This window comes from Marmota monax, unplaced genomic scaffold, assembly GCF_021218885.2.
Source record: "Marmota monax isolate L192 unplaced genomic scaffold, Marmota_monax_Labrador192_F-V1.1 WCK01_AAM20220418_F8-fsc00022, whole genome shotgun sequence".
Taxonomy (NCBI): Eukaryota; Metazoa; Chordata; class Mammalia; order Rodentia; family Sciuridae; genus Marmota; species Marmota monax.
Window position 1 is genome coordinate 21,714,325 of NW_026695215.1, and position 17,417 is coordinate 21,731,741.

The 17,417-nt window shown below is 35.4% G+C and overlaps 1 protein-coding gene across 2 annotated transcripts in view; it reads left to right on the forward strand.

The window, feature by feature from the left end:
• The window catches only part of Topbp1 (DNA topoisomerase II binding protein 1), a 55,661-nt gene that overhangs the window by 22,035 nt on the left and 16,209 nt on the right, over positions 1-17,417 (forward strand). For both annotated transcript variants that reach the window (XM_046431380.2, XM_046431381.2), the window contains 6 exons: positions 57-229; positions 4,525-4,736; positions 5,670-5,956; positions 13,022-13,195; positions 13,286-13,395; positions 16,963-17,086. In XM_046431380.2, the coding sequence (XP_046287336.1) occupies positions 57-229; positions 4,525-4,736; positions 5,670-5,956; positions 13,022-13,195; positions 13,286-13,395; positions 16,963-17,086 (1,080 nt within the window). The remainder of the gene's footprint in view (positions 1-56; positions 230-4,524; positions 4,737-5,669; positions 5,957-13,021; positions 13,196-13,285; positions 13,396-16,962; positions 17,087-17,417) is intronic.

Below are 17,417 nucleotides of genomic sequence, written 5' to 3' on the forward strand. Positions count from 1 at the left end.
GTTAACCACTGGTTTCTTATTTCAGGTTGGTTTTCTTGTTTCTCTTGTCTTAAAAGGTTACTTGTATAGACTATCAGACTTTAATTGATCCAAGGTCAAATCCTCTCTTCACACCAGTCCCAGTAATGTCAGGAGTGACTCCTTTAGAGGATTGTGTTATTTCATTCAGCCAATGTGTTGGAGCAGAAAAAGATTCTTTGATATTCTTAGCAAATCACCTTGGAGCAAGGTATGTAACATTTTCAGTGTAACTGCTATCGTGGTATATCTTGTCATTTGTTTTGACTTACTGGAAGGCATTCTAATTAAAATTTGGCCAGGCATTTTTTGTTGTATTTGTGGGGTGGGTGGTATATCTTTGTGATGGCTCAAGGTGGTGGAGGGAAAGATGGTACTTGATGGGTGTTTAGCAAACCCGTTTTAAGACTATAGGCATTAATGCTTTCTTTACTTAGCCACCAAGAAAGGGAATATTTAAGACTGATTCATGGGCCATTATTGAGTAGTCCTTGTCTAAGTATTATACACCTTTCCATGTGTCATATGGGTGATTTATTATTTTTTTCAGTACATTTGTCTTTTCAGCCAGAAATGCAAATGGTAAGCAGGAGTAATGAGTACTTAGAGGGACAAGAAATGAATTTAAGTTACTTCCAAAATCCATATTAGCCCAATCCCTAATTGATCATTAGATGATGATTGTTTAAAATAGAAATACCAAACCATTTTATCAGTAAATGTAAATTAACTAAACTTTATATTAAAAGAAGAACACTATTTTATTAGATCATAAGGCAGCTGTACTTCTAAAGACATCTAAAGCAAACTGATTGAGACTTTTGTTGGGGGAAGATGACAAGCAAAGGTACAGAAATTCAAACAAAAGGAGGAGAAGGGAGTGGCAGTTTTATAACCAGACAGGTTCAAATTCAAATCAGAATGCATTAAACAAGAAAAAAGAAGAGCACTGTAAGTAAACAGTGCTATTGACACTAAAGATAAAATGTATGGAGCATCATTAATCATTCATAAGACAGAACCAACAAGAAGCTTGAGGTGGAATTAACAGAAACATTTGTAGTCTTTAATTCTCATGTTTTACTTCATGACATGTCAAATAGACAATATGAGGAAAGACATAGACTTAAATAGCATAGTTAATTATATATCTACCATGAACATAGCATATAAGAAGAAAATTGACATTTTGAATATTGATCTTAATTATGTTAATTTAAACTTTTCTGTGCATTGCTTTGAGTATTGAACATACCTGTAAGTCCCGTGGAGCACTTGTGAATATTGCTTGTAAGACAAATTTGCCACATCAATACCTCAGTAAATTCCCTAAAGTAGGAAGACTACAGACTGCATTTTCTTATCATAGTGCAAAGAAAAACTAGAAGTGAATAGCAAAAATAGAAAATTGAGCTGGGTGCAGTGGGACACACCTGTAATCCCAGCAACTCAGGATGCTGAGGTAGAAGAATCCCAAGTTCAAAGCCAGTTTTAGCAAATTAGTGAGGCAGTTATCAACTCAGCGAGACCCCCTACTCTAAATAAAATACAAAAAAAAGGGCTAGTGATATGGCTTGGTGGTTACGTCCCCCACCTCCCTGTGGTGATTACAGGCGTGTCCCACCGCACCTGACTTGATTGTAATCTTAAAGTGCTATTTCCCCACTAAAAGAAAGCTTGGAGAAATGGTTAACTCCAGATCTGGGAGAAAAAATGTGTGTATAAATCTAGAACATTTTTTCATTCAGATAGCAAAAACATTATTAAAGATAACAAGAAGGATAATATTCAGAGTACCTCCATTGACCAAAATAGGATTATGTAAGTATCGTTAAAGATAATAGCATGCAGAGAATGCATGCGTGGCTTCATAATGGTACTAAAGAATCTAAGGTAATTGATCACCTCTTTAAAATGCTAGGGAAGCAGCCCTTTGTTCTGTAAACTGGCAAGGGGAAAGAATCAGCTATTTATCCTGCTTTTCCTGTACAGTCAACATTGGGAACATGTGAGTGGATAAGGCAAAGTTTCCTTTTTTTAGAAATACTCAACAAATGGAGAAGGAATGATGGAATTATGACCCCAAGTGAATGAAAGAATCTATGTGTTGGACATCCAGAGTTACACAGCAAAGTGATAGCCAGACATTATGTGCCTCCTGATGTGTCAAGAAAGCACAAGCAACTTCAAGTAGTCTTGCCAAAATAATGAAACCTCAATCCGATAATGCTGCTCACTTGAATTGCTGATTTATAGGAAATATAGGAGAGTAACATGTTAAACTGTACCACAGTAAAAATCAAGCAAAATCTAGATTTGAGAACAACTCTACAGTACAAAGATTCCAGTGTCTTCAACTAATATATACTAAGGGGTGAAGAAAGAAGGGAGGATCCTGTAAGCTAAGACATAAAAAACTAAATGTACAGTTTCAGGATTCTTATATGATTAAAGAGGTGATGATCATAAATGTCCAAATAGTGGCTACTATGTATATGTATTTTTCTATGATCTGTATTTGAATTAAGCAATAAAAAGAGTTTTTTAAAAACTGAGATTACAGAAAATAACAATAACAAACATGACAACAGATTCCATTGGATACAGCTAAAGCAGTGCTCAGAGAAAATTTCAGTAAATGGCTATGCAGAAAATTAATATACAGAAATCAGTGACCTTTATTTAAATAAACAGTTAGAAGAGCTAATGGAAAAAAAGGCAAGTTTAACATAAAACTTGAAAGAGCTACAGAAAACTTATAAAATGCCCTTGAGGGAAACAAAATAGTCTTGAATAGTAAGGAAAGATCTACATGTCCTTGGAAAGGAAGACTTAATATTCATGAGATTTCTGTTATCTTCTATACTAACGTGTAAATTTAACATGATCCCAGTAAAAGTACAGTAATTCTCTCTTGTCCTTGAGGGAAACATTCCAGGATCCCCAGTGAATGCCTGAAACTATGATAGTACAAAAACCTATGTTATTTCCTATACAGAATATCTGTGATTAAGGTTAATGTATGATTTAGGGAAGAGATGAACAATAATAAGAAAATAGAACAAACATAACAACATATCATAATTAAGGTTTCGTCAGTGTGGTTTCTCACATGTGAACATAATTGCAATTCCACCGAAGTTCATCTGGTAACTGATGTGACTGCTAAGTGACTAATGGTCAGATGCTGGACAAAGGGATGATTCATGCTCTGGGTGGGACAGAGTGAGGTAGTAGGAGATTTTATCATGCTTTCAAAATGGTATACAATTTAAAATGTATGGATTGTTGATTTCTGGAGTTTTCCATGTAATATGTTCAGGTTGCTGTTGACTAGGTAACTGAAACTGGATAAGGGGGCACTACCAACAATATATATATATATATTTTTTTTAATTAGGGAGGGCACTAAGCAAACTAATTCTAAAAATCTTATGAAAAGATGAGCAAGCAAGAAAGTAAAGAATTCTGAAATAGAAAAATTAGGGCTAGCCCTAACAGTTATTAAACTATATTTTGTAATATCTCACTAAATAACAGCATACTCTAAGTAGCAAAAATCTCAATGAATTAACAAGACTAGCATAGATCTAACATAACTAGCAATTTATGGTAAAAGTGAAATTCAAATTATTAAGGAAGAGATGACTTCTTTAGTAAATGGGATTCAATAAATTTGGAGCCATATTTCACATCAAAATAATGGATCACTGAGATAAAGTAAAAAATAGAACCATAAAAGTACTAGGAAAAATTTGGGAGATTAAAAAATCTTAAAAGTCAGTAAATAGAGCATAAAGATTCAGGTCAGAAAAAAACCGAATCATTTCTATTTCAAATGATAGACCTTTGTTTCTTCCCCTTGTTCCCTGTTTAATATTTTATTATCTTGATCTCGCTTAGATTCTTATTTTTTTCCATGTCTCTAAAATATTGCTAATTGATAAATATGGAGAAAATCAATTGAGATTATGTATAAAAATGCTTTGGGAAGTTATAGTGGATATAAAAAAATAGTGTTATTGGGACTAGGATTATGGCTTAGCGGTGGAGTACTCACCTGGCAAGGGCGGGACCTGGGTTCGTTCCTCAGCACCACATAAAAATAAAGGCATTGTGTTGTGTCCATCTACACCTAAAAAATAGATATTTAAAAGAAAAAGAAATGGTGTTATTAATAGTTTGCTTCTGTTATTTGTTCTGTGTATCCTTTTGGAATGAAAGGACTGGTGGGTAATGACTAAGGAGGTAATTTTTCTGTCCTTTGAAAGTCTAATTTGCTTACGATTTTTTTAAAGTTTTTAATTATTGTAATAGGACATTTTTATCCTAGAATTAGCACTTGTGAGGGAATTAGCTTAATTTAAAGGAAAAGGCTAACTTTAGTCAGTGTGTATTTTCTTAAACCTACATGAACACTAACCATACTGTTGTATTAGTTTTGTTCTTAGTTTGCTGACTTATTATGAGTATGACCATTTCCTTTTCTTTAAATATAAATTTCAGCGTTCAAGAATTCTTTGTTCGCAAATCCAATGCAAAGAAAGGCATGTTTGCCAGTACACATCTTATATTAAAAGAGCCTGTTGGTTCTAAATATGAAGCTGCAAAGAAGTGGAATTTGCCAGCAGTCACTATAGCTTGGCTTTTGGAGACTGCTAGAATGGGAAAGAGAGCAGATGAAAGCCACTTTCTGATTGAAAATTCACCTGAAGAAGGTTAATACTTTTATTCTCTCTGTATATATACATATATATGCTTTTATTTTATTCTCTGTATGTACATATATATGCACATATATGTATTTGTACGCGTGTGTGTGTATATACATGTGTGTATATGTACACACATGTGTATTTTACAGCTTGATGGTTTCTAGGATATGATTGTTCCAAAGCTGCCTTTTAGGAAGACCATTTCTACTTTTCATGTTGAAAAATGATGCAGTGAGGCAGGGGTGGGAGGACACAGCCTCTTCATGGCGGCAACCCTGGGCAAACTTCAGGAACAAATTGGCAGCTTGGGTACCTCTCAGACCCATTGTTTATTTACCGAGACATATAGGAAACTTACAACTAAGGCAAAAATGAGTTTAGGTCATATGAAAATTTCATTAGGGCTGGGGATGTGGCTCAAGCAGTAGCACGCTCGCCTGGCATGCGCATGGCACTGGGTTCAACCCTCAGCACCACATACAAACAAATTTGTTGTGTCTGCCGAAAACTAAAAAATAAATACTAAAAAAATTCTCTCATTCTCTCTCTCTCTCTCTCTTTCTCTCTCTCTCTTTAAAAAAAAAAAAAAAGAAAAGAAAATTTCATTAAGGACTTTCTAAAAACTTGAGTACATGTAACTTGGATTTTCTTTTTATTCTACCACTCACTGGTTTGATAACTCATTGATATTCTTGGCAAGTGGGCTATTGAGACCATTTTAATATCTAACAAAATGAAATAAGAAATCTGTTTTCATTAATTATTTGTTTTCAACTAGTGTGCCTGTCTAACTCATGTGTTTTACTACATCATCTGGTTTGCTTTTTGGAAAGTAAACTACCTGAGTCTTAACATGAAAAAAAAGAATCACTTCTGGTGTACCTCTTTAGAGGAAAAAGGGGGATATTGGGTAGCTCATATTTCTATCTTTTCTAGAACAAAGATTGGAAACTAAAATAACAAATGGAGAGAATCCAAATCCAGATACTCCTACACATCCTTGTACACATGTGGAAACTCACAGAAGAACAGCCATTACACCACTGGATATGAACCGCTTTCAGAGCAAAGCTTTCCGTGCTGTGATCTCACAACATGCTGGGCAGCTCTCGGCCTCACCAGCAGTAGAACAGCCACTGCAGAAGGAGCCCTCATTGCACCTGGACACACCATCAAAATTTCTGTCCAAAGACAAACTCTTCAAGCCTTCCTTTGATGTAAAGGTAAGGTGTAAAGGAAGTGGCCTCTAAGTTACCAGTATTATAGTTCGTGAAGGTCCAAATTCTATATCACCTCTGAAGTTTGCAGTAGTAAGTTCTCCAGAACATAGTATTGAATCCTAATATATACCTAGGTGGCAGGTATAGAGCCATGAGGTGAAACTAGGACATCAGGTTCAAGTCTCAGATCTCTCGCTCCAGGCAGATCATTGAGCCTATCTGAATTTCATTTTCTCTTTTCATACAAAGAGGATAATAGCACTTGCTCTGAAAATCCACAGGTTTATTTTAAGGATCAATTGAAATAATATGATGAAATGATTTTTATAAACTACAATAAAGTAAATATATGCTACTTTGTGTATTGTACACTAGTGCACCCAAGGCTTGGATTCTCCAAATGTCTGCAGTATCACCTTTTAGCTGGTTTCTTTAGAGGAGATAAGCTAAGTCTGTTTCTTTGATCTGAACAGGGTAGTCTGGTTCTCTTTTTGAGAACTTCATTTGGAAATCAAAGGCTAATGTAACCTTTTCAAATGGTTTCTTTTTATTTTCCAAAGATAATTTTCTTCATTTTTCCTTTAGTAGTTTTGGCCTTTCAAGTGGCTGTTCAAAATATTGCCTATGGTTTCTTTTCGGGGTGGGGTGGGGGAGGTACCAGGAATTGAACCCAGGGACTCGGCACTGAGCCACATCCCCAGCCCTATTTTGTGTTTTATTTAGAAACAGGGTCTCAGTGAGTTGCTTAGTACCTTACTTTTTGCTGAGGCTGCTTTGAACTCGAAATGCTCCTGACTCAGCCCCCTGAGCCGCTGGGATTGTAGGTGTGCAACATCGTGCCTGGCCTTATGGTTTTTTTATCCAGGAACTTTTGCAAAATTATTATACTCATTCATCTCTTGCTGTTTTGCTCATAAGGAATGAATAAGCTACATTTTAATAATTTTTTGCTTAGTGTGTTTCAAAGTAGACTTACCAGAAAATTTACAGATTGTTCATGTTTGAGAATTTATTTTTCAAACATGAACAATTTAAATTTTATGATATTCTCCAAACTAATTTATATCTTTATCTTGGATTAGTTTCAATGATCCACATGAAAAAAAAAAATAAAAGTCTAACAGCAGACTTAAAATCTTAAGCTTTCATGTGAAATCTCCTCTAAAGTAATATTTTGTAAGTTGTAAATTGTGATTATACTCTTCTTGTACCTTAAGAAATGGAGGGAAATTACTGTCTCGGGAACTGTGAGGTCTAGGTCAGGTCTCTTCTTTGCCTCTTGTTGCCTTTACAGCACGTTGACCTCTTTGGGCTTCATTATTCCTGCCTGTAAAATAATGGAGTGAATCCAGGTAATCTCCACAGTCTCTCAGCTCACAGACCTTTTGAAGACTAAATGAAATAATATTAGAAGGCAAGAAAATAATCAAAATTCTCTTATAGGTTCCTTGTAGTAAAAGCTTTGTAGTTCTGAAATAGACTTAAAATGGTACAAAACACAAAAGAGTTTTCATTGTTTAGACCCATAGTTTATTTAGCAGTATTTCCTCTTTTCCTTTTTTGGTGATACATAAACTAAAGAAATGGATTACATGCATTGCTTTGCCAAACTGATGTAATACATATATTGAATTCTTGACTCAAAACACAAAAAGGGCCTATGGAATGATCACAAACAAGAAAACGGACATTTATCAGTCCTCACAGACAGCAAAACAAAAGACCCACCTCTTATTTAAACTTAATTGTTGAGTTGATATACATCCAGAATACATAGTAATGTATTGCTAAATGAAATACCAGTGCTAACAATGGGGAAGTTTCCATCCATGTTCAAATACACACCCTTGACAACACCACAGAACGTTCCTCATGCTCCCTTCCCACTGCCACTTCCTTGCCAGAGGTGGCATTCCTGGCTTTTCACACTATAGTTGTGTTATGCTTGTTTTCACTTTTAGATAAGTGGCATGGTAGCATGTATTCTTTTCAGTCTGTTTTATTGTTTTTGTTCATCCTCCATTTAGGAGATTTGTCCATGCTGTTGGTGTAGCTGTAGTTTGTTTATTTAGTCCATTGTGTGGCCATGCACAATTTATATTTCCAGCATACTGGTAATGAAGAGTAGGTGATTACTAGGTTTTTCCAAAATAATAATTTGTAATATCTTGCAAAATGATGTTATTGTGAACATTCGTGTGTGTGTGTGTGTGTGCGCGTGTGTGTGTGTGTTATTTGGTATATACCTAGAAGTGAAGTTGCTGGGCTACATTTCAGTTTCAGTAGAAAATGACAAACTGCCAAAGTGATTTTACCAGATAATCCTTTCACCAATGGAGTATTGCCAGTATTCAGTATAGCTCATTCTTGCAAATACCTAATATCATCAATTGTTTTGTTTTCCAGTTTTTTACTTGGAAATAATTTCTAATTTTATAGAAGTTAAAATAGCACAAAAAGTACATGTACTCTACTAACATGTAGTATTTTGAATGTATATAAAGTCTTTTAATTTTCAGATGAAAGGACTTACTTTGCTTGATCTTTTTTTGGGGGGAGGGGGTGGTATTGGGGATTGAACTAAGGGATACTTTATCACTGAGCTATGTCCCTAGCCCTTTTATATTTTTCTTTTGAGACAAGCTCTAAGTTGCTGAGGCTTTCCTTGAACTTGCGATCCTCTTGCCTTAGCCTCCCTAGTCACTGGGGTTATAGGCTTGTGCCACTGTCCCCTACTTAATTGCTAGTTCTTTTACATTGTGTTCAGAGTATTGTTTGTAATATTTTATTTCACAGAACTTACTCTGGTATTTGTGCTCTGGCGTTTGATAGATTTTTGAGAAGATGGTACATTCTCTATGTAAGGATACAGTGTTTGATACATATCATATATATCCAGAGATCTAAATTATTGATTATATTGTTTAAATCTTTTATTTCCTTTCCTATTTGTTCATTTCATACACAGAAATGTTTTCAAGTTTCTTATATTTTTATTTCTTTTGGAATCTCGTCTGGTTTTTGTTGAATTTTTTTATTTAAAAAAAAACATTTATTTTTTTAGAAGTAGTTGGACACAATACCTTTATTTTGTTTTTATTTTTATGTGGTGCTGAGGATCGACCCAGGGCCTCGCATGTGCTAGACGAGAACTCTACCATTGAGCCACAATCCTAGCCCCTGGTTTTGTTTTAAATAAATAGTTGCTATATTTTTTGATACATAGAATTCATAAATTATGTTAGTTGGAATGTGGAATGTGGCTTTCAATATTGTAGAAATCAACTTTGATATTAGGATTTCATTCCCTGTTCCCTTTTTACATTTGCCTCATAAATAAATATGTATTTTTTAATTTTTAGCCTTTTGCTTGCATTTTAAGTATATCTTCTCTGACTTAGTTGGGTTTTGCTTTATGGGCCAATTTAAAAATCTTCTAATTAGGTAAGTTAAGCCTATTCATGTTCAAGATGACTTACTTGATCTTAGTTGTCATAGTTTGATGTAATTTATGATTATGCATACATATTATGCGTCTTTGCTTCGCATGACCTCTCTATTTTTCCTTTTGGTATTTAGGGTAGATTTTTTTCTTCTTCTCCTGGTTATTTTTATATTAATACCTTATAAAGTACCCTTAAATCACCCTTTTTTTTTTTTTTAAAGAGAGAGTGAGAGAGAATTTTAATATTTATTTTTTAGTTTTCGGCGGACACAACATCTTTGTTTGTATGTGGTGCTGAGGATCGAACCCGGGCCTCACGCATGCCAGGCGAGCGCGCTACCGCTTGAGCCACATCCCCAGCCCCACCCTTTTCTTTTATTATTTGTCAGTTTTTTGGGGGATGAGTACTGGGGATTGAATTTGGGCACTCAACCACTAAGCCACATCCCCAGCCCTATTTTGTAATTTATTTAGAGACAGGATCTCACTGAGTTGCTTAGTGCCTCACTCTTTTACTGAGGCTGGCTTTAAACTCACTATCCTTCTGCCTCAGCCTCCCAAGCTACTGGGATCATAGGCGTGCGCTGTCTTATTTGTCAGTTTTCAATTGTATCTTGACTCCCACTTGTTGCCTCTGTAGCAGTGATCTTACTCTTCTTTTCCCCTAGCTCTATTCTACTATTTTTTGTTGCATTTTTCTACTCTGTCAGAAAATAAAGGGTTTATGTGTTCTTCAACCCATGGACCTCATGGTTGTTGGGTCTTAATTCTACATTCAAATATATGAAATGCTTACTGTCCTTTATGAAGTCTTCCATCATCTTTTGGTAGAATGAAGTTCATTCTCTAGTAGATCTCTCAAGATTGGCACATGTGCATAATATTCCTTATGTTTGGCGTGTTCACAGGTTCTGCTATGGCCTTAATTCTTCAACAGATTGCTTTCTTGGATGTACCATTCTTGGTTTGCAACTTTTTCTGGAGTTTCCTGTACATGTTCCTCTACTACTGTCTTGCTTTGTATGTGTCAACAAAATCCATTTTGAAAAAACTACGTATCACGTCTTTAGAGATATTAGACAAATTTTTCAGAACCTGTTTTGTGTCACTTATAATAGTGACTACGTATCTTTTTGCCTAGAAGCCATATGAATTTTTCTTTTATCTTCAAAGTCTGTTGGTTTACAAGAATATGTCTCCATATTAATTAACTTCAATCAGTTCTTCCCAGGATGTGATAGGTTTTCAAATGTTTAGAATTTGGTTCCTTCAAATTTTTGGTCTGAGAGTTTAGAAGAATGGAGCTACCTATCAACTGAGTGATTTTAAAACAGGTTGAAACGTATCTAAACATTCTGAGTTCACATTTAGACACCCGAAATTTGAGATACTTGTAGATATCCAAGAACTGTTTTCAGGGCAATTCCATATAGAGCCTGAGGTTGGTCTGGACTTGATAGAAATTTGGGAAGATGAATTCATAGATAATATTTCAAACCCTATGAAAATAGTATATGCCTAGAGAAACATATACATATACTAGGAGAAGACAAAGAAAGAAAGAACACCTCAAAGTGTTCAACTTAGAAGAGAAACCAGCAAAGAAGGCTGAGAAGGCACACAGCGGGCAGGGATTGGTGGGGAATCAATAAAGGAAAGTATTTCAGAGAAGAATAGAGTACTAACTATATCTGATGCTACTGAGAGAATAAGAAAGGTAAGAACAGAAAGTTTATCACTGGATTTTTGCATTATGAAGGTCAATGATGAGCTCAACAGTAAAGATTTTGGTGGTATGGTAGATAGGTATGAAATCTCTCATGGGTTTCTAAGAACTGGAGACGTTGAAGTGGGATGTAATATAATGTGCCGGTAGTCCCACCCACTCTGGAGGCTTGGTTGGGAGGATCGCTGGAGCCTAGGAGTTCCAAGACCAGCCTGAGCAATATGATTGGGAGATCTGTCTCCGAAGAAAAAAAATGGAGTTATGGACTATAAATTGTGCCATTAAGGAGTCTTCGTTGTAAGGGAGGCCAGGAAATGAGGTTATATTTACTAGGGCAAAGAACTGCCCAAAGACTGTTTTGTGTTTAATATAGAAGAAACTTATGTATGCCAGTGTGACTGATCTAGTAGAGAGCCAGGTGATAGTGCAAATGAGAGAAGGTGGAATTGGAGTCACATCCTTGAGTTGGTGAGAGGGGTCAAAATCCGGTGCTTTGGTCAAGGAAAATACCAGGAGGGCAGTAGTGTTGGTGGCATAGGTACTAAAGCCAGGTATTTATGGTATGGGAGCCTCTAATTTCTTTTATGTATTAAGAGTCCTCTAAAATTTCCTGAAGAAATTTTTATAATTACCATCTAGAAAGATTTATCATTGTTTTTGGAACATAGATTAAATATTTTAAACCTATATAGAAATAATGTAGATCCTATTAAAAACATAGGCAGAAATAGTGTAAAAAAATCTGAAAGGAATAATTGAGGGTAGCCATTGGTCCTGCTGGTTATTAACCTATAAAATTGTAGTAACTAAAGCAGCATGTTATTGTCACATGAATACTCAAACAAATGTACAAGATTATGCCCCGTTGATTAGAAAATTTATTATGTGATAAAGATGGTGCTCAAATCAGACAGAGAGCAGCCATCTGAAAACACAATTGAGATTAAAGCCCAGACTTTATATCAGAATAAATTTTAGATGGTCAGATATTTAAATGCAAGAAATGAAGCCATAAAAATTCTAAAATGAGGGCTGGGGTTGTGGCCCAGTGGTAGAGTGCTTGCCTAGCATGTGTGAGGCACTGGGTTCAATCCTAAGCACCACATACAAAAATAAATAAAAGGCATTGTGTCCGACTACAACTAAAAAAATAATAATAATTATAAAATGAACCATGAGTTAGTTTTTTAAAAATAATTAACATATGCCCCAAATTCACATGAATTTGACAGCATTAAAAAATTTTGCAAATGGCAAAATTTGATAAATGATGAGTTGGGACTGAATATGTGGGAAGTATATCACAGTAGATATATACACTTATAAATGAACATGAAGGAATGTGACTATGTATTCATATATGTGAATATTAAAAAGACTAACAACCCAATAGAAAAATGGGCTAAGATGGGGCACGTAGTTCTCACAAAAAATTAAATTATGCATGCATAAATATATTTAACCTTAGTAAGTATAAAGAGTGAAAATTAAAGCGTACAGATAAAATTATGTAACCTATTAGACTGGACAAAAAAAGAAAAATCTAAGCCAAGTGTGGGTGGCATGTGCTTGTAGACCCAGCTACATGTAAGGCTGAAGCAGGAGGATCTCATGAGTCCAGGAGTTTGAGGCCAGACCGGGCCACACAGTAAGACCGCATCTTACTGAAAAAAGAGAAAAATGTGATTATGTTCTGTACTGTCAGGCATGTTTGGAAACATTCTCACACTTTGCTCATGAGAATGTCAGTGTTGGTGAATTCATTTTACTTGAAAAAGTCCCTTTTTTCTTTGTTTTTCTTTTTATCATTCTATCCTCCTTTTTCTCTTTGTCTTTGCTCTTTCTTCCTTTCTCTCTTCTTCTCTTCTTCTTCTTTCCTTTTTCTGTATATATGTAGGATGCACTTGCAGCCTTGGAAACTCCAGGAGGTCCCAGCCAACAGAAAAGGAAACTGAGTACACCACTCTCAGAAGTCATTGTCAGAAACTTGAAACTCGCTTTGGCAAATAGTTCTCGAAATTCAGTTGCTCTTTCTGCCAGCCCTCAACTGAAGGATGCCCAATCAAAGAAGGTAGACTTAGTTTTCTTATCAACTGGAAGTTTTTAACTAAAATGTTTAGAATAATAGTGGCTGATATTTTCTTTTATCTTTTACATATAGGAAGACACTCCAAAACCCCTTCACAAAGTTGTGGTGTATGTTAGTAAAAAGCTCAATAAGAAGCAGAATGAACTAAATGGAATTGCCGCCTCCCTAGGAGCAGATTACAGGTAGTTGCCCATCTTTGTTTTTGGTGATGACATGGACTGTGTTTATGAGGGATTCTAAAAGTTATCATGATTATTTACAAGAAAATGGTTATTTCACCTTTCAGTCACATTTACAAAATGACTTTTAAATTTCCACATCTTTTGAAAATATCATCTCACATATCAATTCATTCTTCCATGTATATATATTTTTAAATTTTGATTTGTTATATATGACAACAGGATGCATCATGATTCATATTATACATAGATATACATATAGAGCACAATTTTTCATGTCTCTGGTTGTACACAAAGTAGAGTCACATCCTTTAGGTCTTCATACATGTACTTAGGGTAATGATATGAACTCCAGATAGGGCAAAGGGGGAAAGGGAGGGAGGGGAAGAGAGGGGTATAGGGGTAGAAAAAACGATAGCATCCATGTATATTTTTTAGAGATATAAGACAAATTTTTCAGAACCTGTTTTGTTTCACTTATAATAGTAATAGAAACTTGGGATACATGAATGATCAGTACAGTTTAAAAGAATTCCTACTTTTAAGCCAAGCTTCGTAGCGCACACCTGTAATCCTAGCAGCTCCAGAGGATGAGGCAATAGGATTGCAAGTTTAAAGCCGGCCTCAGCAACTGGGCGCTCAGCAACTCAGTGAGACCCTGACTCTAAATAAAATACAAAATAGGGTTAGGGTTGGCTCAGTGGTCAAGAGTCCCTGAGTACAATCCCTGGTACCCTCCCCCCTTTGTATCTTTTTTTCCTTCTTAAGAGATAGTTTCTTGGGCTGGCATGTCCCTCAGTTGTGGAGTGCTTGCCCACCATGGAGGAGGCCTGGGTTCAAACTCAGCAATGCAAAAAACAGAGAGAGAGAGAGAGAGACTTATTATGTTGTCCTGGCTTGCCTCAGACTCTGGGCTCAAGTGATCCTCCTGTGTCAGTCACCCCGGTAGCTGGAGCTGAGGTTGATTGACGTCATTTTTAGGAATTTGGAGACTAAGCTGTCAGATGTGCCTTCAACCTAAAAGTCTTAAGCTAGAGACAGGTCCCAAGTACAAATAACCTGAGTGTCAGGGACTAAGAGACTCTTAACTGTCCCAGCTACTGTTATGCTGGCTTTGTTGATCATTTGTGTTCATCCACTCATGGGTAGTGGTTGGTTTTATAAATGACAAATAATTTGAGGAATATGATTATTAGTTTTATCTTCTTCTTTTAATTAGTTTCCCATTTGATAAAGAATTAAGTCCGGAGAATATAAAAATAAAATTTACCCGTAATAGGGGGCTGGGGTTGTAGCTCAATGGTAGAGCACTTGCCTAGTACGTGTGACGCACTGAGTTCAATTCTCAGCACCACGTAAAAATAAATAAATAAATAAAAGTATTGTGTCCACCTACAACTAAAAAAAATTTTTTTAAATTTATCTGTAATAGTTATAAGCTTCTTAGTATTTAATACATCTTGTGAAATAGTAGAACTTTCTTGTTTATTATAAGATTTGAAATGTTAGTCCCTCTCAGTATTAAAAAAAAAAATGATAAAATTTATTGCTGAAATTCCTAAACGGAATTTAACTGTTCAGTTGTATTAATTTTAGTTAAAACTGCAGAAAATAACTTATTTATATAGAGAGCATAACTTTTTATATATAAAACATTCTAGATTTCATCTAATTATAAACAACCAATTTTGCCTTTATGATTTTGTGGAGACATTACAAATCATACAGAATATGGAATAATTGTGTACGCAACTGTTCATCAGAATTCTAGTATCCCTGCACCGTGTTCCTTACCCCGGATAAAATACTAGCACCCTCCAGCATATGAATATGTTATTGTAACAACCAAAGTTTTTCTTCTTACCTCTTAAAGTAGCACCTGCTGACAGGTCCCAAGTACAAATAGCATGAGTGTCAGTGGAAATACTGGTCTAGACCAAGGGTCAGTGACCCATCATCTGGATTTTTGTAGTAAAGCTTCATTGAAGCATAGCAATGCCTGTTCATTTGTAAGTGGTCATTGACTGCTTTCAAATAACAAGGCAAGAGTTGAGTAGTTGCAAAAGACATTTGCCTGTAGAGCATAAAGTGTTTACCATCTGGCCTGTTTAAAAAAAAAAAAAATGATAGGAACTATCTATAGCTACTTGTTCTTTCTTAAAAGGCCTCTGAGGACTAAAACTCATAGTTTCTGTATTATCACAGTGGAGTTGAATGGTAAACCCAAGATGATTGATTCTGTTTTTTCTGAATTATCTTGATAGTTTATTTAAATATTTTTGTTTTACTGTTTCTCCCTCTGCTGACATACTAGTGATTAAATAGTGGTCCTTATCCATGCTAGGCAAGCATTATACCACTAAGCTACACCCCACCCCCAACCCTTTTTAAAATTTTATTTTGAGACACAATTTGCTAAATTTCCAGGCCAGCCTCCAGCTTGTGATCCTTTTGCCTCAGCCTCCCAAGTAGATGAGATTACAATTGTATGCCATTATGCCCAGCTAAATATTTTTAAATATATAATTAATTACCACTACAGCAGAATTAGAGGTTGTTGCTAGGAGCACTTACAATTGAATTAGGGAAGATGTGTGTCTGTGATCAGTAGGAAAGAGAGATGCTTATCATTTAGAGAGAAATACTACTTAATTTGCTTAACTTGGCTATTTTAAAAGATTCAGAGATTTCTTATTTAGGAAATGGAAAATATCAAGCGTCCATGAAAAAGATTTATTTTGGTGATTGTATTTAGAAACCCAATTTGTATTTTCTTCTCTTTGGTTTTTACTTAAGCTTTTGAAAGATGACTGTTTTGTAGATTTTCCCAGATTAGGAGAATCAGGAGATTTTAGTGTGGCACAAGAGTTAAGAGCAAGGATTTTGAAGTCAAACCTGACTCTACCACTTATTGAATATTCTTGGACAAGTTATTTTACTGTGTTCCTCCAATGTTTTAGGATTTTTGAGAAGTAGGAAAAGTACGTCATCTGTTGTGAGGCATAAAGCAAATGCACAGTGAAGAGTGAAGTCTAACAACTGGAAGACAGACTTGGATGTTTTGCAACATTTTATGAATTTGAAAATACCTTTATGGCTACTATAAAGTGATACATATTATGACAACAAAATTGAAACAATTAGAAAAGTATAGACTAATATATTTTATTTCTAGTACTAGGGATTGAACTTGAGGCACTTTACCACTGTGCTATATCCCTAGTCCTCATTTTTTATTTTGAGGTGGGTCTCCCTAAGTTGTTAAGGCTGCCCTCAAACTTGGGATCTTCCTGCCTCAACCTCCTGTGTTGCTGGGGTTATAGGTGTGTACCACCACACCCAGCATACAGTAACATTTTAAAGGATGTTCTTCTAAACATCTCTCCATATTTATATAGCTAGAGATACATAAAATTTGTTAAAAATTAAAGTTTTAATGTTCTTGCTTACTCTAGTTCTGAAAATTTTCTGCTGGTTAGAATATTCTGTTCATAGTGAATAATGATCACCTTGAACTAATGGGATATTTCTTTTAGTTATTTGCTTTGTTGCATTTGATTGTTTCAGGTGGAGTTTTGATGACACGGTAACTCATTTCATCTATCAAGGCCGACCAAATGACAGTAATCGAGAGTATAAGTCTATAAAAGAAAGAGGAATACACATTGTTTCTGAGCACTGGCTTTTAGAAGTAAGCAATGCTTTACTGTATCCCTTCTCTGTTAATTGAAAATGTTTATAGCCTGGCACTGTGGCTCATGCCTATAATCCCAGCAATTTGGAAGTCTAGGGCAGGAGGATTGCAAGTTCTAGGGAAGTCTGAGCAAGACTCTGTCTCATAATAAAAAGTGCTGAGGATATAGCTCCTGGTAAAGCATCTGTGGGTTCAATAACTACTCCCCCCCCCAAAAAAAAAAAAATGTATTTACAAACATTTCAGAGCACAAAACAGTTTCCATGTCTGTAAACAAGTTTGGTAATCTTGGTAAGCTGTGTGTGGCAGCATGTCATGGCAATAGCAT